The 24,999-nt window shown below is 41.2% G+C and overlaps 2 protein-coding genes across 3 annotated transcripts; one reads left to right on the forward strand and one right to left on the reverse strand.

The window, feature by feature from the left end:
• The first annotated feature begins 953 nt into the window (after positions 1-953).
• CDC23 (cell division cycle 23) lies at positions 954-16,129 on the forward strand. 2 transcript variants are annotated; one of them, XM_045827028.1, is made up of 16 exons: positions 954-1,131; positions 1,219-1,291; positions 3,140-3,277; positions 4,136-4,178; positions 4,679-4,784; positions 4,883-5,015; positions 6,775-6,952; positions 7,033-7,130; positions 7,272-7,353; positions 11,998-12,151; positions 12,272-12,391; positions 12,782-12,857; positions 13,180-13,241; positions 14,164-14,242; positions 14,469-14,588; positions 14,775-16,129. In XM_045827028.1, the coding sequence occupies exons 1-16, from the start codon at positions 971-973 to the stop codon at positions 14,943-14,945; spliced, it is 1,794 nt and encodes a 597-aa protein (XP_045682984.1). In that variant the 5' UTR covers positions 954-970; the 3' UTR covers positions 14,946-16,129. The 2 variants fall into 2 exon arrangements, with proteins under 2 accessions (XP_045682984.1, XP_045682989.1); XM_045827033.1 differs by lacking the exon at positions 1,219-1,291 and having other exon boundaries at positions 1,004-1,131.
• Positions 16,130-16,197: 68 nt separating this feature from the next.
• Positions 16,198-24,872, reverse strand: KIF20A (kinesin family member 20A). The gene is made up of 19 exons (XM_045827018.1): positions 24,723-24,872; positions 24,089-24,274; positions 22,554-22,643; positions 22,333-22,452; positions 21,304-21,442; positions 20,994-21,181; positions 20,778-20,907; positions 20,407-20,601; positions 20,190-20,301; positions 20,028-20,096; positions 19,669-19,812; positions 19,356-19,521; positions 19,098-19,262; positions 18,828-18,967; positions 18,590-18,692; positions 18,082-18,280; positions 17,776-17,867; positions 17,411-17,548; positions 16,198-16,761 (listed from the first exon to the last, which is right to left on the reverse strand). Exons 2-19 carry the CDS (start codon positions 24,251-24,253, stop codon positions 16,444-16,446), a joined length of 2,673 nt encoding a protein of 890 aa, XP_045682974.1. The 5' UTR covers positions 24,254-24,274; positions 24,723-24,872; the 3' UTR covers positions 16,198-16,443.
• Between the last annotated feature and the right edge of the window lie 127 nt (positions 24,873-24,999).

Here is a 24,999-nt window from a genome sequence, read left to right on the forward strand (position 1 = left end):
ATTATATACAATTATAAAAATAAACAGTTTGATAAAAGGCAAAATGTAAGAATTCTAAACAAGTCATAAAAGCATTATTGGCCCTGACCGGTGTGCCTCAGTTGGTTGGGTGTCTTCCCACAAACCCAGAAGTCACCAGTAAGAGATTCCCATTCAGGTTACACGCCTGGGTTGCAGGGTCAGTCCCTGGTCGGTGGGAATTAGAGGCAACGGGTGGAGGTTTCTCTCTTCCATCGATATTTCTGTCCCTTTCTCTCTCCCTCCTTTCCCCCCTCTCTAAATCTCTCTAAAAATAAATAAAATCATAAAAGCATCATTTCACTACCTATAATGCCATTGTTAAATAAAAAGTTTTAACTTCCAAGACTGAAAGCGTTGATCAAAATAAAGGATTTATTAGACCCTGACTAACAAAAAAATAAGACCAGTCTTGGAGCATACCGTCTCAACCCGGCAGCTTGACTAGGTAGGAAAGACGACATGTCATCCCAGAGTTTTGCAAGTCTTTTTATTCACCAAGTAGAAGGAGAAAGATGTAATTTGTTCTGAAAGGATTCGCCAGACACGGGCATCACTTGATTGTCCGGTGGCACAGGATGCGCCCACAAACTACATCCAATCACATCACCAAGGTGCAGGACTCTCTTCCTTGCACTCCTTCTAGCTCCTACTCCCACCCCCAGCTTCCCAAGGCACATTTCCCAGTCGCTCATTCCTCTCTGTCACGCCCAGAGATAGTGGCTTTCCCCCCCTCCCTTTCCTGTTTCTAACTTTCCCGCCCCAGTAGATCTTGGCCAATCAGAAATGTAATTGTTTCATCTTTCCCGGCCTCTTGGTGACGTTACGGGATATGAGATATCTGATTGGTTTCCCAGGAGCAAGAGTTCACCAGTAACAGGCAAACTTTTTTGGTGCAGGCGCTCAGCTAGTATTGTCTCTGGTGATTGGCTGGAGTGGCTGAGACAGAAAAATGGCTGTGAGTCCCTCTGTAGTCCCTGTGGCCCTCACGGCTCCAGTGGTACCTGTCTTGTCAGCAAGTGGCGATTTCTCAAATTTGCGGGAAATTAAAAAGCAGCTGCTACTTATCGCCGGCCTTACCCGGGAGCGGGGCCTACTGCACAGTAGCAAATGGTAAGATGTCAGGGCGGGAAGGGACCCGGCTTAATCCCTGGCCTTGGGGGGCTTGTGAAGCTGATTCGGTTTGCCGCGGTGTTCCAGGTCCGCGGAATTAGCCTTCTCCCTTCCGGCGTTGCCTCTGGCCGAGCTTCAGCCTCCTCCGCCTATTACAGAGGTAAGGACTTCACAGCCCGAGCTCCCCATCCACCGAAGAGGTACCGAGTGACCTGTCCCTGGAGGGGCGCAGACTACTTAGCAGGAATATTTGTAGAGGGAATTCAAGCATTTAAAGAGCTGGGTGGTTGTTTTGAGCTTTGAAAGATCTGGTGGTGCTTTTACTTAAGCTGGAGAGAATAAGTAAACACTCCTTGCTTAAGATTTCAGCCCTTTGGGTTTTGTAGCCCCGCATAGTCAATACTCATAACGATGAGCAGAATTAAAGGTTTTTACAACAGTACGAAACTGGCTTTGGATGCAAACAGCTATGGGTTCAAATCTCAGCCACCCTAGTGACTTTTGGCAGCTTACCCTCCTGAACCATAGTTTCCTCATCTGTGAAATGTGGATACTAGTATTTACTTTATGGAGTATTGAGAGAATTAAATGAGATATGAATATGTATCATGTGTCATCTATAGTACATATGTTTACATAGTTTGTGTAGTCTGAATGCTTTTATCATAATCCATTTGTTACATGATTCCAACTCCTCCTCCCCCCACTTAAAAACAGTGACTGTTCTTTAGCCCAAAAGGTGTAATGCAAGTGAAAGTGGGTAGGGGAAGAAATAAGCAAATGGCAAGTGGATGTGAAAAAAGCCACCAGCATCCTAAGCCGAATAGCCACATTTAAGACATTTTTACTAGTGAAGAACACTTCAAATATGTTTTGGTTCCTGTTTTGGGACAAGAAGAATGAAATTATTAAAGTTTCAATCAACTTATTCCTAGAATTTGGTTGGGAGGGTTGTATGTTTTTAACTTAAATATGCATAATTTCATTTTTTACATAGAGAATTATAGCAGTATTCTATACTTTTTGTAATATTAACATGTCAAAACCTTATTTTACTTTACCAATTTCTAGAGAGAGAAGGGGAGAGAGAGAAACATTGATTTGCTGTTCTACTTGTTTATGCATTCATTGATTGTTTTTGTTTGTGCCCTGACTGAGTATTGAAGCACAACCTTGGCCAACCTAGGCGTATCCAACGATGCTCCAACCAACTGAGCTACCCGGCTGGGGCTTTTCAAAACGCTCTTGAAGTACAAAAAGTATAAGTAATTGTACAATGTATTACATTTATGTAGGGATTTAAAAGCCTGAAGAAGGAAGGGGATGTCAAATATTAATGCCAGACATTTTCCATGACTTTTGTACTTTTTCCTCATGTCAAATCTATATTCTTGGCTCCATTTTACAGATAAAGACCTGAATACTCAAGAGAAGCAATGTAGCTTCCCCACTAATGTCACGAAACCAAGAAATCAAAGAGTTAAAATTTGAATACAGTTCCCTAATACTAAAGCTTATATGCAACTTGTACTACATTTGCAGAAACAATACAAATTTCTGAGTGTGTTTGTTTAAGATTTTTGTTTGTTTGTTTGTTTTGCCCTGGCTGGTGTGGCTCAGTGGATTGAGTGCTGGGCTGCAAAGCAAAAGGTCACTGGTTCAGTTCCAGTCAGGGCACATGCCTGGGTTTCAGGCCAGGTCCCCAGTAGAGGGTGTGTGAGGGGCAACCACACATTGATGTTTCCCTCCCTCTCTTTCTCCATTACCCTCTCTCTAAAGATAAATAAATAAAATCTTGATAAATTAATTTTCCCCCCAATGTTTTATTTGGGGAGGGAGTTTTCTGACCTTGTTTCATAGTAGAAATATATATATTTTACATGTATTTCAGGTTTTTTGGGCAGAGGAAAAATTTTTCTTATATATTGAAATTAATGAATATACATCATGGATTTGAATTGCTGTTTTCCTATTCCCGACCACTTATAAAAACTTGTCTCTTTTCTAGGAGGATGCCCAGGATATGGACGCTTACACCCTGGCCAAGGCCTACTTTGATGTTAAAGAGTATGATCGGGCAGCACATTTCCTGCATGGCTGCAATAGCAAGAAAGCCTATTTCCTGTACATGTATTCTAGATATCTGGTGAGGGCCATTTTAACATGTCATTCTACCTTCAGTGAAGCATCCATATTTAGAACCATGTGGAAAGAGTTAAATCTTTTAAATAGCTTAGCAGTAGTCTACTTGGTGAATGTACTTTATAAAAACTTGACAATAATAAAGGAGTTATTATCGACATAAATAAAGTAAAAAATGATATGAAATAAAATATTTAAAATATTGATAATATTGATAAAGGTGTGGGCCAGTAGATCTCGTTTTAGGAGTTAAAAGTTCATACAGCCATTTTGGAAGTCAGTTTTGGTTGATTATGCTAATTTGAAATACTATGACCAAACAATTCTACTTTAAGTAACTTGTCCACTGCAGATACCTTAATATATGCACAAGGTTATATGTACAGGGCTGTTCACTGAGGTATTTTTTGTAACACCCGCAAAATGTCAACAACCTAAATATCCATTAGTTAAGAAATTCACTGTTATTTCTTGCCTAAAGTATTTTTTACTTGGATGTTGCAAAATGATGATTTTCCCCTCCAGCAGTCTCTACATGTACCACTCACCAGTTGGCATTTTAGTCAAAGCAAGAGCCTTTCCTCCCTTTTCCATTGATCTATCTATCTGTTATCACTGTGGGTTCAAGAATTTTTATTTTTAATTGTTTATAATTTAATACTGTACTTAATTATTTTGGTACTCACATTACTCCAGATTTGATCAGTGGTAGCTCCTGAATAGTTACTTAAAAGTAGTGACCAGTAGTCAACACTGTTTTGGTTGATCTTGAGCCCTTGAGATATTAGAATCAGGCTGCTCATTTTAGAATAGGTTCAGAATAAATTGGTAAAAAGACCTGTGTGTGGATTTTCTCTTACAGTCTGGAGAAAAGAAGAAGGATGATGAAACAGTTGATAGCCTAGGTATGAATTTCTTTTTCTTACCTTTTAGATAAGGCAGGGCTTGCACACACAAATGCCTATAGGAGCCAGGCAGATAACACACGTGTATGAAGTAATCTAAGGAGGGCTGTTGCGAATTAGATTGCATAACTGGCTGATTGTCACCCAGCTCCAGCTGAGGGCTGCTTTGTGGCCTGGGGTTGTTAGGGCTTTCTTCCCTAGCCCCTACCCTGTCACTGCAACCTGAAGCCGGAAATCCAGATTTTCAGTTGAGGCTTCTGATTTTTAAATGTTACTAGTTCAAAAATTTAAACACTTTTGTGGACCTAAAAAACTGTGACTGCAGACCATTAAAAGTTGTGATTTTTGGAAGAAAATAAACAAGTTGTGTAAGATATCAGCCACTTGTGAGTGCTTGCTGGAAGTTTCAGGTGTAGCTGCTTGATGCCAAAGGGAATATCTAGGTCTGTAAATGAAGAACAGCATGTTCTCTTAGATCAGAGACTTTTTTTCTTTCCTAGGTCCTCTCGAAAAAGGACAAGTGAAAAATGAGGCCCTTAGAGAATTGAGAGTAGAGCTCAGCAAAAAGCACCAGGCTCGGGAACTCGATGGATTTGGCCTCTATCTGTAAGTGTTAGTGTAACTTGGAACTTCCTATAATGTTGTCCTGAGCAGAAGAGATGTTACAGAGCATTAACATTTGTGATTGTTTCCTTCTTTGCTAGGTATGGTGTTGTGCTTCGAAAACTGGATTTGGTGAAAGAGGCCATTGATGTATTTGTGGAGGCTACTCATGTTTTGCCTTTGCATTGGGGAGCCTGGCTAGAACTCTGTAACTTGATTACAGACAAAGAGATGGTAAATTAAGATGAGATATGTGAAAACCCTGTGCTTCAAGTCTTATGTAATTCCGTAATAACAGGGTGGAGGGAGAGAAGTTTGCTAAGCCTTTGACTATAGCTAGCTCTTTGCTCCTTCTCTAGTCTCTTTCACTGTTGGGATTTTGGTCTTAAGGTCTTCATTTGAAAGACAGATGTCTAGCTCTTGTTTGGCAGTTGCTATTGGATTTGCATGTAGCCGTATTAGAATATCTTTTCATGTTCATATTTTCACATTCAAATTTTACTGCAACTTGTTTTATAGACTAAATGCTGTTACAGTATCTCTCCTGATTCCAAAGATGCTGCAGAAAGGGTTCATCTGATATCAAGGATTATATTTAAAATATGTTAAGTGTCTCCTGAGAGCTCATAGGACTCTGTGAAGACATAGAGACTTGTTAATTAATGAAATAATGTATATGAAATTGCTTTATACACTGTAGTAATTTTATTAGTCATTAGAGGACATTGTCTACAGAGTTTATTTTGCTGTCCTTCAGTAGTTAATGGAAATGACAACACATTTCCATCTGCTTGCTCTAAAGAGCCAAAGGCTGATTGATTTCCCCCCTAATGATATATGCTACTAAATCTGTGTCTGAAATCTTAACCTTGGTTTACTTGTATTCATCCATCTCTAACTGCCTACTAGACTTTATCTTAAAATATACAAAACCAGATTTCTCATCTTATTTACCAAATTCTTTCTCCCAACTCAATAGACTCTCATTAGTGGCACTATTTCTCAAGACACCCATTCTTAATGTCTCAGAATCATATTAGTCTCTTCCCTTTCTCTTATTTCCTTTACCTATTCAGTCACCAAATACTGCCATGGTTTTCTTCATGTATGCACCTCTTTCTCTCAGCTTCCTTTGCCATCTTGGTTTTTGTCTCCAATTTGGATTTCTTATAAGTAATAGACCCTTTTAACTAGCTTTCCCATCTTTACGCTCCCATTTCCAAGCCATCCTGCATACTATTTCCAAACTTATTCTTAAAACACCCATGTCATCATATCATTCTCTTGCAAAACAACTGCAGTGGTTTCCTATTTGCATCCCATTTCTTGTTGCACCATAGGGCCCACCCTACCAGCTCAGTCTTACTCAACAACGTTTGCTCAGCTTCTTTACCACACTCATTGGGACTGTTTTCCCTCTGTTTATGTTGCCCTCACGTGGAACATTATCTTTTTTTCCTCTCCCCTCCCTTTTTTCTATTCAAATTTACCCATCCTCCAAGATACCTCAGATCCTATCTATATTTTAAAGCCTTCCCCTTTTCTCTGTACTATGCTTGTAAGTCCTATCATAATTGAACTGCCCTGTGTTCATTATTAAGTGCTGTAATAAACTTTTGGTGATAAAGTCCTTTAGACCAGCGATTTTCAATGTTTTTCATTTCATGGCACACATAAACTAATTACTAAAATTCTGCGGCACACCAAAAATGTATTTTTTACCGATCTGACAAAAAAATAGGTATAACTTTGATTCATTCATATTGGGCGGCTATTGTTGTATTGGCTGTTGTCATTTTTTCTTTTTAATTTGACAATCTAAGGGAAAAGAGGTCAGTGCCCCTGACTAAATAGTCAGGTATTGCATGTTTTAAAAATCCTTGTGGCACACTGATTGAAAATTGTTGCTGTAGACAATAAAAATAGTTCCTTAATGTTCATTTGGAGAGAGGTCAAAGTATATTAAATATGTTCCTCTCTCTCCTGCTGTCAGCTGAAGTTCCTGTCTTTGCCGGACACCTGGATGAAAGAGTTTTTTCTGGCTCACATATACACAGAGTTGCAGTTGATAGAGGAGGCACTGCAAAAGTATCAGAATCTCATTGATGTAGGCTTCTCTAAGAGCTCATATATTGTTTCCCAAATTGCAGTTGCCTATCACAATATCAGAGGTAAGTGAATGAAGACAATGAAATCCATCAAACCCTGAAAGTAGCATTGTAGTGTTTTCTGAACTATCTTCTTTCTGCAGATATTGACAAAGCCCTTTCTATTTTTAATGAGCTAAGGAAACAAGACCCTTATAGGATTGAGAATATGGACACATTCTCCAACCTTCTTTATGTCAGGGTGAGCTGCTTCCTTTACTTGGACTTGATTAGCTCTTTTGTGCTTTCATCTGGGTTGGATTGCCACTCAGTTGCATTAGCTACAAGAAAAATAATTTAGGGGGTTCCTTTTTCATGCTTAGACCATCCTTTTTTCTTCTAGAGCATGAAATCTGAGTTGAGTTATTTGGCTCACAACCTCTGTGAAATTGATAAATATCGTGTAGAAACGTGCTGTGTAATTGGTAAGAGTCATCATTCTTTTTCTTTTAAGTTTTATCTTTATTGTAAGTATTTCAAATGTAAAAATTACAACAATATAAAAGTGTTAAAGGTAACAAAATTATATACAGTAGAATGGGAAAGCTCACTGTAACCCTGTCCCCAGGGTTGTTTGTTGAACATGGCTCCAGAATGTTTCTCTGTGTGAACACTGAAAACATATGTTCATGCACTTGTGTGTGTATAGTTTGCTCGCAAAAATGGTATCATTATACCATTATACACACTGCTTTGTAACTTCCTTTTTTAAACTTAATGTATCCTTTCCATGTTTTTAATTTTAGTACATCTAGATTTTTATTATTTTTGATGGCTGTTTAGTATTTTATTATATAGATGTGCCATCATTTTTATTTAATTGTTTTCTATTATATAAGTTATGACTAGTGTTAATACAAACATTGCTTTAGGAAACATCTTTGTGTACATTTATTTTTGCATGTTTATGCAATTATTTCTGTGTGATAAGCAGTGAAAGACTGAATGAAAAGTGTGTATATTATAAACTTTAGTATTACTGAAAAGTTGGTAAGAATTTCCAGTCCTATGACAAGAGATGAGAGTACTATACCTGTTTCTCTGTATTAGGTTGTCTCAGTTTTGGCACTAATGACATTCTGGGCTGACAGCCTTTTTGTGTGTGGGCTGTTCTGTGCAATGTAGGGTGTTAGCAGTATTCCTAACCTCTACCTTGTGCTCCCTTCCCCCAGTTATGTGATCATACATGTTTACAGGTATTGCCAAATAACCTCTTGGGGTCAGAATCATCCCTGTTTAAGAACTATGGTCCTATGTACTTGGCCATGCTAGTGTGGCCGGATAATCAGTTGATAGAAAGAGATGAATGACCACTCCTGGATAAAAGTAAGCTGTTTGGTTGTGATTGAAGGCATATCATATATCTCTTTCCTCTCTAGGTTCACTAGATGAAAGAGATATATGTGTCCCCGAGTCTTTGGTGACACTGCATTGAGATCATGCATTTGTATCTCTCAAGCTCAAGATGTTGATAATAAACCAGTAGGATTTCAATTCATTAATTATTCAATAAAAATATTTCCAGCCGTTGCGGAAATGGTAGTCTGGCATGGGAAATAAGTATTAAAAAAGACATAGTGAGTCCTATGGGAACATAGGTAAGAACAAGTAATCTTTTCAATATCAGAACATTATGAATCAAGTCCATTAAGGTGAGGGTGGAACTCTCAATTTATTCAAAAAACATCTTCATGTATTTTCTGAGTGCCAGGCACTGTGCTTTGTATTGTAGCACCTACCCTGATTGCCTCTTTAGGAAGGCCAATAATAAAACAACTATAATACTATGGGCTGAGTGTTATGATTGAGGCAAACATAGGATGCTAAGAGAGTAAACGCATCAGATCCAGTGTGAGATTAAGGAAAGTAATGCTATCCCTAAAGAACAGTCAGGAATGAAAGAGTTCAGTAAGGGAGAAGGATGCACTGGGGAAGGGCATTTCAGTGCAGAGGCATTTAAGTGTGGAACAGATGTTGTGCTGGAAATAGTTCAACATCCTGAAGCATGGTGTGGGAGGTAAGAATGTACAAAAGGGGGCTAGATCTTGAAGAGTCTTTTTGTCTTGCTAAAAGTTTAGATTTTATTCTTAAAGCAGTAGGAGTCCTCTGAAGGATTTTAAACCACAGTGATGAAAGTTTTCAGGTTTTCATTTTCAAATGATGATTGGGGACAATGTGCTGGGAGGATTGGAAAAAGGCCAAGACTAGGGGCACCGAGACCAGCTAGGAGGCTTTTGCAATAATCCAGTCTAGGGATGATGAGAATCTAAGATGAGGATGTATTGGCAGGAGGAATGGAGAGAAGAATTTAGGAACTAGAACAAATAGGAATTGGTAACTGGATAGCCAGACTGATAACAGTGCCTTATACATGAAGAAAGGAAACAGAAGTAGGGAAGATAACGAACAGTTCTTTTTTTAAACCTATTGACTTAAAGCCAATTAAAAGAAAAGGTGACATATATATGAAGAGGGATGATTCAGGAGTTTCTTGGTTTTTATATTAATCACTTCAGGTGAACCCTTCAGTGAACTCTGTTTTTTTCCTTAGCATATCTGTAATGACCAGCAAAGTTCTTGGGATATGGTTAATAAGTTTGTTGAATTCAGCCCACCTACCTTAAAATTTAAGGATAAGGAACATTAGCCCTAGCTGGTGTGGCTCAGTGGATTGAGTGCCAGCCTGCAAGCCAAAGGGTTGCTGGTTTGGTTCCTAGTCAGGGCACGTGCCTGGTTGCAGGCCATGTCCCTGGTAGGGAGCGTGTGAGAGGCAACCAGTGGATGTTTCTCTCATACATCAATGTTTCTCTCCCTCTCTTCCTCCCTCCCTCCCTTCCCTTTTCTCTAGAAATGAGTAAATAAAATCTTTAAAAAAACAACAACAACAATGTAAGTTGCTCAGCACATTGTAATCATTCAGTACTTTTTAGCTGTTCCAACTGGTCAGAAAACCTCATCTACTTAATCTTTGCCCAGAACTTAATGATTCTAACTTCTTAACATCTCCTTTGTCATCCTGACTCCGTTAGCAGTTAGGGCTTACACCCTTGCTACCACTACCCACGCCATTTTCTCCTGTTCTGTTACAAAAGCTAACCTTTGGATATTCTGCCTAGAGTCTCTGTCTCTGAGTCAGGAGCAGAAGCAGAGATATCTTTGTGCAAGACAAAGTTCTCCATTTTTTTTTTTCCAGATAAATATGAACTTGAATTTGTGCTTAAACGATCAGGTATAGAGCCCTGGCTGGTGTAGCTCAGTAGATTGAGCGCAGGCTGTGAACCAAAGGGTTTCCAGTTTGATTCCCAGGCAGAGCACATGCCTGGGTTGCAGGCCAGGTCCCCAGTGGGGGCCATGTGAGAGGCAACCATACATTGATGTTCCCCTCTCTCTAAAAACAAATAAATAAATAATCTTTTAAAAACAACAATCAGATATAGTGTGCAGACAATTGTTATAAATAATTTCTCCTAAATTGAACTAACAGCTGGGTCTAGAGAGAGTTAAAAAAAATATGGAAGTTTTTTGTTTTTTGCCAAAATGGAATCATATATAATTTCGCTGCAGTTTGCTTTTTCCACTTGACAGTGTATCATAATCTCTTCAAGTTAGTGTGTGTGTGTGTGTGTATCAAAACCTATCTTTTTATTTAGTTTATTTGTGCATATACAACTTATACATAAAGGAGATGTTTTTTTAAGTGTAGGGGTTTTTTTTTGGTGGTGGTTTTTATTTTGCTTGCTGCTTTCTTTCCCCTTTAAGATACATGTGTTAGGATGTTCCATACCACAGAAAAATGTATATACACATATACAGGGTTTAATGGGCTATTTGCTTTACAGAAGATAGATCACATTAGCCCTGGCTGGTATGGCTCGGTTGGGTGGAGCATCATCCCGTAACCTGAAAGGTTGCCTGCTTGATTCCTGGTCAGGGCACCTGTCCGGGTTGCAGTCCAGGTCCCCAGTTGGGGGTGCATGCCAGGTAGCTGTTGATGTTTCCCTCTCTCCCTCCCTTCCCCTCTCTCTAAAAATAAATAAAATCTTTAAAAATCTTTAAATCTTTAAATCTTTAAATCTTCTTTTTTCATTCAACAAGATCTCATAAAAATTCCTCCAAGTGTTGGTATAGCTGTAATTCATCCTGTTTTTAAAAAATTAACTTTATTGAGGTATAATTTACATATCATAAAATTTACCCACTTTATCTTTATATTTATAGTTCATGAGTTTTTATGAATTTATACAGCTGTGTAACCATAGCCATAATCCATTTTTGGATACTCTATCTCCCCAGAAAGTTTCTTTGGGTCTATTTGCAGTCAGCCTCACTCTCATCACCTAGCAGGCACAGATCCGCCTTCTGAATCTCTTCTAGAAGCGTCATATAAGTCAAGTCTTGCAGTGTTTAGCCTTATTGTCTGGCTTCTCTCACCTAACAGGTTTTTGAGGTTCATCCATGTTGTAGCATGTATCAGTAGTTATTTCCTTTTTATTGCTGACTAGTATTCCATTGTTTGCATATATTGTTTATATATGCATTCCACATTTTGTTTATCCATTTACCAGTTGACATAAGACATGGCTTTTGTACCCTGTCTTTAGATAAAATCTTCCACAGAATCCTAATATCTTTGACTTGCTTTTTTAAAGACCAATGATAATATAACTGCTTTGATTCCTGAGGGAGAGGGAGCTCAGAGTTCTACATTTTTCACCCTTGAGATACCTCCTTAGAACCCTAGGAATATAGTTGGAAAACCACCAATCTAAAGCTTACTCTAGAAATTTCCTACCCTATAAGAAAATATGTGTATAAAGACTATATCCAGATGAAATAAAATGAGGAAAAACTTGGAGCGTTAGGGAACACTTTTTTGTTAACTAGAATGTATGATAGATGATACATATTTCCCAGGGGAACGATGATATTGTGTACAATTTGGCTTTTCTGCAAGAACTTTGGAGGGAGTGGGTTGTGCTTTCATGCTCACTCTATGAAATGCTGTCCATTTTAGAGGACTTGTATTTTTACCTTTCTAATTGTTCATATTTTGTTTGCTTTTCAATCAGGCAATTATTACAGTTTGCGTTCTCAGCATGAAAAAGCAGCCTTGTATTTCCAGAGAGCCTTGAAATTGAATCCCCGGTATCTTGGGGCCTGGACACTGATGGGACATGAGTACATGGAAATGAAAAACACATCTGCTGCTATTCAGGCTTATAGGTGAGCTCCTAGTTGCAGGGTTGGGTGGAACAGATTGCCGTGATACTAGGAGCCTCTGCTGAGCCTGCAGGTTGCTAACCTTGATTCTGCTCTTTTACCGGTCTATCTTCCATTTCTTAGACATGCCATTGAGGTTAATAAACGGGACTACAGAGCTTGGTATGGCCTTGGGCAGACCTATGAAATCCTAAAGATGCCATTTTACTGCCTTTATTATTACAGACGGGCCCACCAGCTTCGGTAAGTCTGGCCACTTGACAATGTGTTTGTTGTAGGAAGGGCTGCTACTTTTCTTTTCTTTTGACAGCTACTAGGTGACTAACTGGCAGGTGGTGTATGGAGTGCAGATATACTGGACAAAGGGATGATTCATGTCCCAGATGGGAGAAAGCAAGATGGCCTGAGATTTCATCATGCCACTAAGAATGATGTGCAATTTTAAAGTTATGAATTGTTCATTTCTGAAATTTTCTATGTAATAGTTTAAGACTACAGTAACTGAAACTGTGGACAGTGAAACTGTGAATAAGTTGCGGTGGCAGGCACTGTAGGAGTGGTGGTGGTTCCTCAAGGGAGGACTTTTAGTTCTCTGTAGTCTTTGCTCAGACTGCTATTCCCGTTTTCTCTCAGGCCCAATGATTCTCGCATGCTGGTTGCTTTAGGAGAATGTTATGAGAAACTCAATCAACTCGTGGAAGCCAAAAAGGTACCTGAAATTGACTCCTTGAGAATTTGAATGGAAATTTGCTGTTTGGATGAAGAGTTGGGCTATCTGTGCTCTTTAACTTTCCTTCATTCTAGTATCTCTACATAGGGAAGTCTGAAAAAGTACATAGCCTTAAAAGCAAAGCTGGGGTGACATCATCAGTGGGAATGGCATTATGTAGCCTGGACCTATGAGATTTAATAAAAAGACCTTGTATCCTGCAAATCTGAAATTTTGGGAAGTTTGTAGGACCTGAGCCTTTACGTGATTAGATTTGGCACATGTGGCAATCATCAAATTGACTGGTTTATTTTTTTGACAGTGTTATTGGAGAGCTTACGCCGTGGGAGATGTGGAGAAAATGGCTCTGGTGAAACTGGCAAAGTGAGTGAATGGAGTAAAATGCTATTGATATTTTTTTTATGATTTTATTTATTTTTAGAGAGAAGGGAAAGGGGGGAGAAAGAGAGGGAGAGAAACATCAGTGTGTGGTTGCCTCTCAAGTGTCCCCCTTACTTGGGGATCTGGCCCACAACCCAGGCATGTGCCCTGACTGAGAATCAAACTGGCCACCCTTTGGTTTGCAGTTCAATGCTCAATCCACTGAGCCCCACCAGCAAGGGCTGCTATTGATATTTCTGTTGGCTTCTCTGGTATGGTGTGTCTTGCATGCTCCAGAGCCTCCTATCCATCATCCTGCATGAGTGGTAATGTAGCATGGTGCACAAGTACTTGTCTGGAAATTTAGCCATCTTGACTTGAAAGAATGCCACTACTCTTTGAAGGGGAAATTGCTTTCCTATTAGGCAAGCGATCAAGAATGAATTGAAATGAAATTTCCACATCAGAGCAATCTAGGAAAACTGAGTACTGATCTCCTCCTAATAAGGACTAGGAAAATAAGAAATAACTCAGAAATGATAGACAAACAGGTTCTTGAATGCAGTTTTATTCTTGCAAGTTCTTTTCTGGTTTCTTAAAAAAAAGTCTGAACTACTTGGTATCTTTTTAAAATCTTATTCAGGGTATTAATAGCAAGTTTTTGCAAAGGTGTCTTACCCAGCATAAGAATTTATTAACTCTCCCTCCATAACCAGTAGCAGAGTAATGATTTTCAGCTTTGATAAAATAACCATCACATCTGGGCAGTAATACTGTTCTGGGTCTCAGTTTTTGTCGTTTATGTCAAAATTTGTACGTGTCTATATATTGTCTTTTTTTTTGGTCTTAATCATGTGCTTTTACTTTTTATCACTAGTTTGACTTTGAGATATGATTTGTACTTAAAGACCAATTTCTTTCGTAGGCTTCATGAACAGTTGACTGAGTCAGAACAGGCTGCCCAGTGTTACATCAAATATATCCAAGATATCTATTCCTGTGGGGTATGTGTCATGAGCATGACAACGCGGTTGCTGATCTTATTCTTTTTATCAGTATTTTTAATCGATCAATTTGTTGTTCCACTTAGTTCTGCACTCATTAGTTGATTGTTGTATATGCCCTGACTGGGAATTGAACCTGCAACCTTGGTGTATCAGGTCTACTCTCTACTGGCTGAGGTACAGGGCCAAGTCTCTGATCTCAGTCATCTCTGTTTTCCCTGTCTAGGAAATAGTGGAACACTTGGAGGAGAGCACAGCTTTCCGCTATCTGGCCCAATACTATTTTAAGTGCAAGCTGTGGGATGAAGCTTCAACTTGTGCCCAAAAGTGCTGTGCATTCAATGATGTGAGTTTTAGTTCTTTAATAAAGAGTGGACTTTAGGCTTGAACATATGATCTTTAACGGGGTGGAAAGTAGGTAAGAGGAATAAAAGCTACCTTGATTTATGGAACTTATATATGAGTATTTTAGAACCCGTTTTTGAGGATATCCTTGGACATATTTTGAAATAGTTGCCTGACTTTGTTTCAGACCCGGGAAGAAGGTAAGGCCTTGCTCCGGCAAATCCTGCAGCTTCGGAACCAAGGAGAGACTCCTTCCACCGAGATGCCTGCTCCCTTTTTCCTCCCTGCTTCACTCTCTGCTAACAACACTCCTACGCGCAGAGTTTCTCCGCTCAACCTGTCTTCAGTCACACCGTAGTTGGCTACTTTCAAGCTAGCACATTGCTAGACCCAAATTAAGCCTTACGTCCACATAAAAAATGTCCATGTCTGTTCTTCTAAGGACCTTAGTTCTTTTGGTGTGTACAGATGGAAACTCCTTGGGCAGAGTTTACAGAATCACCTTCAGAGTAGACTGACAGAAGAACCCTGGCAGGGAAAGACATTGTCTTTTGCCAGTTAGAAGTACTTCTATCTTCCTTATGTCCAGAGAGTAGCTACAGATCTTGGCCGTCTTCCGTTTCTCTCAGCCCTGTCCCCCAAATTCTCTGTAATAGCACTTTAGTCCCTGCAAGGCTACAGGAACAGTTTTAATGCTGCTGGGAGTGGATGATTTCTTGAGGTAAGGAAGGGAGAAGTCTGTGATTCTACCCTCTGCTGACAATAGGGTCACTGGATACCCTAGCAAGGTCAGGGCACTGAATAGACATGACTTTGTGGTCCTTGAATTTATTGAGCATGACTATTCTGGTATCAGATGTTAAGTCTAAATGGAGTAAAGCTGTACATTTGTTCTTATTCTAGAGAGATTCTTCCAAAACAGTTTTGAAGTCTCCTAGATGCTTTCAAATTGGAAGTAACTTACTAGAGTTGAATAAAAGAAGGGACAAAAGAATCTCAGTGAGCATGAAGGCCCCTTCTGAGGGCAAAAGATGTCTTACAGAGTTATCTATATTTCTCACTAAAGCAAAGTAAGGAGACGAGATTACAGATAATTTCGTGGACATTTGGGAATAAACTTGTTTCAAGCCGGTCTGTTTTCATATTTTTGATGTAATTGTCAGTTTTTCCCTCTAACTCCAACAGAATTTTTTTTCAGGCTTAACAGGATTAGACAAGGTAAGGGTAATCACTGTCAGTGTGCTCCTAGAGGGGTTTCAGCCTGTGCATGTGCATTCAGTAGGAGGTAATATGCTATGACTATGTATGCTGTGATGAATTCGTATAGTAGGTGATATGTATTATTTTGAGTTCAGAACCCAGCCTTCCTATGTTTATGTTTCTAGAGCAAGTTTGTTACCCAGTCACCTCCTATTATGACACTTCATTTTATATTAAGGAAGGGCTAGAGTATCTAATGTCCCATGGATTCACTTCTTACCAAGCTTTATTAGGTATCTACTGCCATTCCCGTGCAAAGTTTCCATAGGCCTGAATGATGTTTGATTTTCAGTTTTTCTATTGTCTTGTAATTTGAATGATTTTGCTAAATTTGGCATTCAAATTAAAAAATGTAAAACAAATGTGAATGATATATTTAATATAGCTTTTTGTGTATGCATAGAAACCATATAAGTAAAAAAGTATGAAATTACATAGGTGATTATATTACAAAAGGAGGGGGAAACAACTAGTGTCAGAACACTGCATTTTGTATCAAGTTCCAGGTATATGGTGAAGCTTAAAAGAGACCTATTTCTTAAGCTGAGCAGCTGACCCACCTCAGGACAAGGGCTGCTCTCTTCCTCCCCACAACCTTAGTATTTTTTGCTGAAAGGCCCAGATTTGAGTAGAGGGGAGCGCCGGGAGCGCAGGATCCGTGCATAAGGGCTGCAGTCTCTTGAGCTTTGGTAGGTAGGTGTTTGGGGAAGTAAATTTCGAAGAAATGGTTTCTTTCCTGGGGGCTGTTGGTTCGGTTGCTGGTTTTCCTGGTTGGCCCCAACACGCTTTTTGGTAGAAGCCTGGCCTTGGAGTTTCAGCACAGTATGGTACTGCTCTGCAATGCATGCTGCCTTCTTCCGAAGATCCAGTTTTACTAACATCATGTTATTTTGCAGCTCAGCTAGGGTCTGATCCTAAGGAAGAGCAATCAAGTTACAGAAAACATTTACATATACTAGAGAAACAAGAAGACAAGGCAGTATGTGCCATCTACTACTAGTTACAATTGTTCTTATAAAGATCAACCCTTTAGAGTCAGACCTTATAAGTGAATGGAGGTATTTTCTTTAAAACTCAAACAGCACTGGATATATGGTCATTTTCTAACACGTAAGATGATAGAAGCTTGAATAAGGTTCCTTTACCTCTTCAGTTCCTAGGTATTAAAATTAAGTGCTATGTTTAGTCTAAGATGTATTTTTTTTTTTTTACATTTTAATTACAATCAGGATGCATTTTCTGAAGATATGTCATAGTTTGTTACTATTTTGTCTTAGTGGTACATAAAATAATGGTTTCTTACAATCTAAGCATCTAGGATGAAATGTGGTACTATCTATCTACCTAGGGTTGTTATAACACAGAAAATTCCATAAATTAGTACAGTACCTGTACTTAGTGAATGGTTCTTTTTATTTTGTAAGGAAGAAAAATTCCCCTCACTGTAAGAATAACCTAAAAATGTTTACATTCTTTACCTTTCTCTTTGGCTCCTCATTTCTCTTCTCACCTAACTCTGGAGTGGGCTGGTGGGAGAAGGGGGGATAATTAGGCTGTCCTAACCTGTTTGATTAAGATGTCATCACAAGCGGTCAAGGCTTGGCGAAGTTTTCCTGCCCCAGTGCTATGGCAACAGGCTCTTTCTGCTGACTGGAGAGACTCACCAAGTTTCTGAAGCTCTGTCCGCAGCAACCTTATATTCTGAAAAAGGAGGAATGGTAACAAATTGTGGCCAAGATCAACCATGATAATGATCTGGAGGAGACAGATAGCCATTTGAAGAGAAGTAAAATCAGAAAGCCTTGTCAGCTGAATAAAGAAGCCACTCTCCAGCACAGAACCCAAAAACATCTTATCCTTACATGCACCAGGGATATAGTATTGGAAATTGCCTTAGGTAAGAGCTTTGGTAACAGAAAGGTAATTACCTTCTGGCCCTCCTCTAACTTCTTGTCTACATCAGTGGTGAAGGGCTTGGCTGAGGGTGGTGGTTCTAACATTTTCTGATACTTCTGTAGCTCTGAGGGACAGAAACAACAAACTTCAATACATAGCCTTTCTAATCTTAGACTTATCTCTGAGTTAACAGCTTGCAGCAAATATAAAAAGTCCCTGTGCATCTTAGAGTGAATGGTTGGGGACATAGCTCCAAGTTGGTGCCAGAAGGTTGAAGTTTGGAGAATAGTTCTTTTTTGAGCCACTGTTAAGAGGTCTTGCCCTCTCTCCTTTCTCACCTTCAGTGGTGGTATTTAGCTCTGCTCTGCATTGATCTAGTTTAGCTTTAACCTCCTGGAGCTGCTGGGTGGAGGCAGAAGCTGCCAACCTTTGGGACCGCCGTAAGGACAATTCAGACCCTGGTTGTTGATGGGCCACTGGCTGTTGTCTGGCTTCCTGCAAGAGAGCTTCTAGCTCTTGAATCTTCTCATCCCGATCCTTAGAGGGAAGCAGAGAGCACAGTTCCATCCACAGTCAGACAAATATTGCAGGAATAGACAGCTGAATAATGAACAAAACCTTCCTTGTTACTGAAACCTCAAAAGCCTGTTTGTTAGCATGTATACCATTTCCTGACTAACTAGATCTTTAATCAGTTCATCAAACAGACTGGGATAGCACTAAGGATATTAGAGAAAACTGAGTTACGCACTCCACCCCCATTGGAGTTGATAAAATCTGTCTACCTCAGGCAAGCTAGTGATGGGAATCTGAGTAGCCAGTTGCAGCTGGTTCAGGGCAACTCACCTGAAGCTCTTCTTGGTAAAAACTTGTCAGTGACTCCTGGAGGATCTTTAGTTTCTCCTCATACATTTCCTCTAATAGTTCCTTTTGGGTATCCAAATGTTCACTGTCAGAAAGGGAAGAAAAAAGGAGTGAAGATTCTGAATAGTGAGCATGGAGGACATCTTGAGGCACAATGCCATCCTAGTCCCTACTTCCCACCACTTGTCCAGGTGACAAAGAGGGGTCACTCAGCTGATACCTGCACCACTGTTCACGCTGTTGCATCTGTTCCACCATCTCACTACAAATTTCGTCACGGAGCTGCATCTCCAGCTGCAACTTTTCCTGCCGTTCTTTCAAAAGCAGTGCTTTCATGGCTTCTACCACCTGTAGGAGCTCCTACAGGGGACATACAGGTCAGAGGTCATCAGACAGCTATGCCCCCTAAAAGGCACAGGCCTACCTGAAAGGCAGCATGGAAAATGTGTAGCCATCAAGCTCTTGCATCAAAACTCTCTTATATTCTCACCTCTTTGCCATACATGGAGATATCAACTTCATTTTCAATGTCATCATGAAGGCTTGGGTCTGTCTTAGTTTCTGTCTCTAAGCTGGGAGATGCCTGCCGACTGTGTTCCTTGATGAATGAATGTAGTGATGGGAACCCTAGTTGTACAGGTGGTGCATGCACAAGCTAGCAGGGGAAAAAATATCTTAATGGAATCCATTACTAGCCCTAGTAACTTTCTTAAATTAAGGTACCATTCCAAAGGTACCAGCTTCTCACCTGGCTGGCAATAGCTGAGAATTTGGCCACATGAAGGGTTTCATCATAGGTAGATGCACAGGGATTCACATTGACAATCATACAGGAGCGGCCTCGGCCTGTGAAGAAGCCTTGAAACACTCGAGTCAACTTGCTGTCGCGGAATGGAACCAGGTTCTGCTTTGACCTGCCAGGGAATCAGAAGAGTACAGCTGTGAGCAGAACTCCGGCCCTTGAGGCATTGTACCACCATCCCCAGTGGTGACCAGAAGTTTTCTAGTAAATTGCAGAGCTCCAGGCCATCCTAGCCCATGAACTGCAGCAAAATGCTCACCGGTTCTGCTGGTTTTGGCGCAGGGCAGCAATACAGCGGCCCAAGGCATGCAGAGAAGTGTTAATGTTTCCGGCTTCCTTCAGCCGCTCACCACTCTTCTGATCTTTGCAGCGTTCTGAGCCAGCCAGATCACAGAGTGACAACCTTGAAAGATGGACAGGATCAGACATAAGGATCCCACATGTTATGAAACTTGCAGCTCTTCATATAGTTTTGAGGAAGAGAAGACCTATCAAGAATCTACCCAAGGGAGGAGAACAAGAATGTAACAAGTAATTCCTCTGAGGATCTCCCTCACTCCCCTCCCCCTACTACAATATATGGCCAAGAAGTTTGGATTTCTAAATGGATAATCTTACTCGCTGATCTTAGGGACCATATCCCCTTCTCCTTGAAGGTGGAGGATCCGAATGGAGAAGATGCTGTGACTAGAAGTTAAAAAAAAAAAAGCGTCATTGTACATCTTCCATGACCAGATGGAGGACTAACATTTCCCAGAATGCAACCCACAACCCACTCACCTGCGGCTGGAGTTCTGGTTCAGGTGTGTGCTGGCAAAGCTCTGGTTTTTACGACCCACTTTCAGGAGTTTCCAGGCTTCCTCAGCATCCTGAACATGAATCCAATTGAGATCTGAGGCCAAGAAAAGGGCATACATAAGATGGGAATACCTAACTCTTCCTGGTCTCTCCCCAAGTCCTCTCTAGGTTTCATGCCAGCCTCCTTGCTTTCCCATACCTTTCACATAGGGATTGCCATTCTGATCCTCACACAGTCGCAGAACCTGCCTCTTGCGCTGCTGGCTAGGTGGTTCTAACAAGTCATAAAGCAGTTCATTGTAGATCTCAAAGAAGGAGACCCAGATGGAGAAGCGAGTGTCTGCAGGAACGCTTATTGGGGCAGTGTCTGGCTGTGCCCAGCGGTGACTTGTTTCTGGGGAAGAAGCAAATGTACAGGGCATCAATCCTAGAGTAGTCCACCCCTCTTTGGCCTAGGGATCCTTGGAAGTCAGAGCTCAGCTTACAACCTCTGGTCTCTATCCCTGGCAGTTGCTGGGAGTAGAGAATGAGTTCTTACTATTACTTGACACTAAGCCCAGTCATACTCACCATCTAGCTGGCTACTGCTGGTAAACTGACTGGTGGAGGAGAGCCCAGCAATGCCACTGTCAAAACTGGTGCTGGTACCAATCCGATTTTCAATGTAGACACTCCTCTTCAAGGACGTAGACAGCTCCTCCTAGAGGGGCCCAGGGAGAAAATAAGTATAAAACTTCCCAGAGATTTGTCCCTCTATCCCCACCTCTGTGGACACCAACACTTCACCTCTTGGAGGCTTCCATTTAGGAGGGCCAGTTTCTTCATTCCCTCCTGCCGGATCTGCCTGCTGTCAAGCCAGATTACCTCATTAGAGAACAAGGGCTTCAGATCAGGTATAGGATTAAGTTGGCCTTGGAGACTATTGAAGATCAGAGCCAGGGACCGGGGCAGGATCCCTCCATCTTTGTTAGTACCTGGAAGAATGTGAAAGATGGATACCTGATGCGAGTGCCTTTCTCCTCCAATCAAGAGCATCAAAAGGCAAAGACACTACCATTATAGGCCCATCAGCAATCCTGTGAGGCCTACTACTTACCTTGAATCGTGTGGGTTTTCCCTGAATTGGTAACTCCGTATGTATAGATAAGCCAGTTCTGTCCCTTGAGTACGTCTTTTACCATGTCCTTCACAGTCAGATTGAAGAAGGATGCTTGTCCCACTTCTGGCCCAAAGATCTAGAGACAGATCCAGTTCTCAGAGGTCCATCTTTCATCTCCCACTTGCTTTCTGTGCAGAGCTAGCCAATGCATCTCTGGGTGGTTGGCTATGGACCATACTCAAGCGACTTCTTCCTGCAGTGCTACAGCTTCTTCCTAAACACTGAGGACTCAACCACTCTCTGCCAGTCCATCTTTCATCCAGATTAACAAATCTCTAAGGAATGCTATCCATTAAGGATAGCTGCTGCACACACAGTGGGGCAACATAATGGTCACAAGCATGGTGTTTGGAGATGGATGGATCTAGTGTCAAGTCATAACTCTACCACTGAATAGTAGCTTCACTGAGCCAGTATCCTTGTCAGGAAATCAGGGACATTTATGATAATTATAATAGATTTGTTGGGAATTAATGAACATAAACTACTTGACACATTGGCTAGCTCATAACAAGGGTCCCAAAGTTGTAGACATGCATATACAGGATGAGGGAAAAAATAGGTTTCCAGTTGTTCATATGGCAAATAATACACTAACTAATTAATAATAATACAAGAGTAAACTGTGTTTCATTATTCACAACTGTAACAGTACTTTTGCCCCACCTATATAAGAAACTGAAGCCCTGGCTGGCGTAGCTCAGTGGACTGAGTGCGGGCTGCGAACCAAAGTATCACAGGTTCGATTCCCAGCCAGGGCACATGCCAGGATTGCAGGCCATGGCCCCCAGCAACTGCACATTCATGTTTCTCGCCCTCTCTCTCTTCCTCCCTTCCCTCTCTAAAAATAAATAAATAAAATCTTAAAAAAAAAACAAAACTCACCAAGTAAAAAGCTTTCCCTCTAAAGAGGGAATGAAGTTCTCCCTACACGTTGGTCTTGTTCACAGACTAGTACCTCCATACCTGGGAAAAGGTGAACCTGTGAGAGGCTTGGCCAATTCCCCGCTCATTGCTCTTCTGGGCAAAGGAGTCTTTGGGTGCCTGTAGAACAAGTGTCTCCACATTCTCAATATGGATACAACCCTGAGAGGGAGGAAAACAGTTGACACAGAAGGAAACATTCCTGAAAACCTCTTCTGTACTACATCATTCCCACCTTGAATCCTCCCTCCTCAGAAACTCACCTGGTCCTCCTGCCGTTCCAACTCTGAAGGCAACAAGGGCCTGACCCTCAGGTATACTTTCACCTTCTCAGTACTATCCTCAGATGGAACCTGTGGCGGAATTCCAGGCCGTAACTACAGATTAATCTCAGCAGTTATCTGAGCAGATGGGCAAGCATAGCACAGTTCCTGGGAATCATGCTAACAATACCCTCATTCTATCTCAAACGTCTCCCTGAAGCTACTCTTTGGTTCCATAAACATCCCAACTCACATCGACTTTTTCAATATTTTATCACCTTCCCCGTCTTTTCAGTATCCTGTAAACCTGGCTTGCCAAACCCAGGTTAGATCTAGATGACAGATATGAAAATTAGCATGTGATATTACAGTAAAGCACACTAGTTAAGCACCTTGGAGGCAGACACACCTGAATCATGAGTCCCAATTCCATCATTTAGTAACTGAAACCTTGAACAAGTTCTTTAAATTCTCTTTGCCTCACTTTCCTCATCTGTAAACTGGGGTTAATAATAGTACCATTTCATTCTTTCAATAGATATTTACAGATGTTCCTATTATAGCCCAAGAACTCTAAAAGGAATTAGAGTTCAGGACTCTATGCTCTGATAAAATTTTCTCTATAAAAGAGGAGACTTCTGGCACACTATCCCTCCTGGAAGCACACCTGTGCCTTTCCCTACCCCCTCTATTTCCCTCACAGGCATGCATTTCCTGAACTCTAAAGGGCCCCACGAGATTTGCAACCAGGGGAGCAGTGGGAAGTATCAGCTCATCTCGGGCTAACCCCCTGAACCTTTCTCCAAGGCCCCCTTTTTTTCTGACTCTCCAGCGAGCAGACAGCAGCCCCGCCTAGTCTCTCCTGTTGCTTCTTCTTTCATAGGCCCTTCCTTGTTTTACTATCCCCAGCTTTAAAAAATGTACTCTCTCTCTCTCTCAAAAAAAAAAGGGAGACTTCTGAGTAGATTTGTTTTCAGCCAGGACCACTTCCCTCCCAAGGAACAGTTAGCAGTGTCAGGAGAGGTTTCTAGGTTGTCACAAGTGGGAAGGTGCTACTAACACAGTGGGTAAAGGCCAGAAATGCTGCTAAACACCTTCTAATGCACAGGACAGACCCACACAACAAAGAATTGTCTGGTCCTAAATGTCAATGAGAAATTCCAGCCTCACAGAAAGAAAAGCTCCATAAACTGAAGTCATGGTTGATATTAAAACTTGAACATACATTCGACCTACTTAACGGCAGTATAATCTTGCGCAAATTCTTTGAGGCCTCTGGGCTTCAAGTTGAAGGAGAGATAACTATTATCCTTCCTTCATAGGATTAACTGATAGTATGCATAGAGCTTGGTATTTCATTAATGCAATGTAAACTATAGGTCTTATGAACACACAACTCTACAGGTTTTTTTTACTTGTCATACTCTTAATTTTGAATTGAATTCTCAGAATCTGAGGATTGCTGGTCTCTGACCTGTTACTCTGCAGGCTGAGGATACTAACTTTCTGCTCCCACCACTCTCCAACTCCTTTACCTGCTGCTTGTCCTCCAAGGAGGTGGAGATGACAGAGCAATCTGACAGCAGGTCCTTGCGAACCACAGACCCCAAATCTGCAGCTGTGGACTCAAACATGGGGGAGACTACGACCTCCTCATCGGACAGCAAGCCGGCTGGTGGAGACAGGATACCTTGCGACATAATAGCCTAGGCAGCTTAGGTCTAAAAGGAGACAAAAGTTGGGAGGGAGGAGAACCTTAAGAACAGAAGGGGCTGCAGATTCTGGATAAGAAACAATTCCCTTATCCCAGGACACTCTGCGCTCGCTACCTGAATTCCTATTCCCCTTTTCCCTTCAAGGGCCAGCAGAGGGGAAGGGATTTAGAAGAATTAATCACTGAAATCAGTTTGAGGCATTTCCGACCGCTAACTGGAATGAACAGATATCCAATTAAAAAAAAAAAAAGAGGGTATCGCTGGAAGTAAGGTGCCTCGCCCACGGGTGGTGTCAGCAGCCCTAGGAACCTTCTCCAACTTCACCCCCAGGCCCACAGTGAGGAGAGAGGTATTAAGGAAAAAGTGATGGCAGCAAGCTCCGCTTTCTGACAGCCTATTCCGCGAAGGAAAGAGCTGGTACCCAAGCTGGGCTCCAGCACAGCCGTATACTCACCCGAAAACAAGACACTTATTTCTCCTCTGGTACCGGTCCACTCAGATTTCCGCGGGCGAACCCCGACTTGGGCTTTTTACAGAGCACAACTCCGCCCGCGACGTGCACTTCTTTTACTGATACAATGTTTTAAACTACGCGCTGCGTTCGTTCCGCCAATCAGATAGAAAAGCCTGCAGGTACCAATCAGCGCCAGGGAAGGGGGAAGGGGAGACGGGAGACGGTTTGTTCCGGTTTGACCTGCCCACTCTAATGTGGGTCCGGGTTACCAACTGTC

The sequence above is a fragment of the Phyllostomus hastatus genome, unplaced genomic scaffold, assembly GCF_019186645.2.
Source record: "Phyllostomus hastatus isolate PE091 unplaced genomic scaffold, TTU_PhHast_1.1 phas_contig_150, whole genome shotgun sequence".
NCBI classification, from domain to species: domain Eukaryota; kingdom Metazoa; phylum Chordata; class Mammalia; order Chiroptera; family Phyllostomidae; genus Phyllostomus; species Phyllostomus hastatus.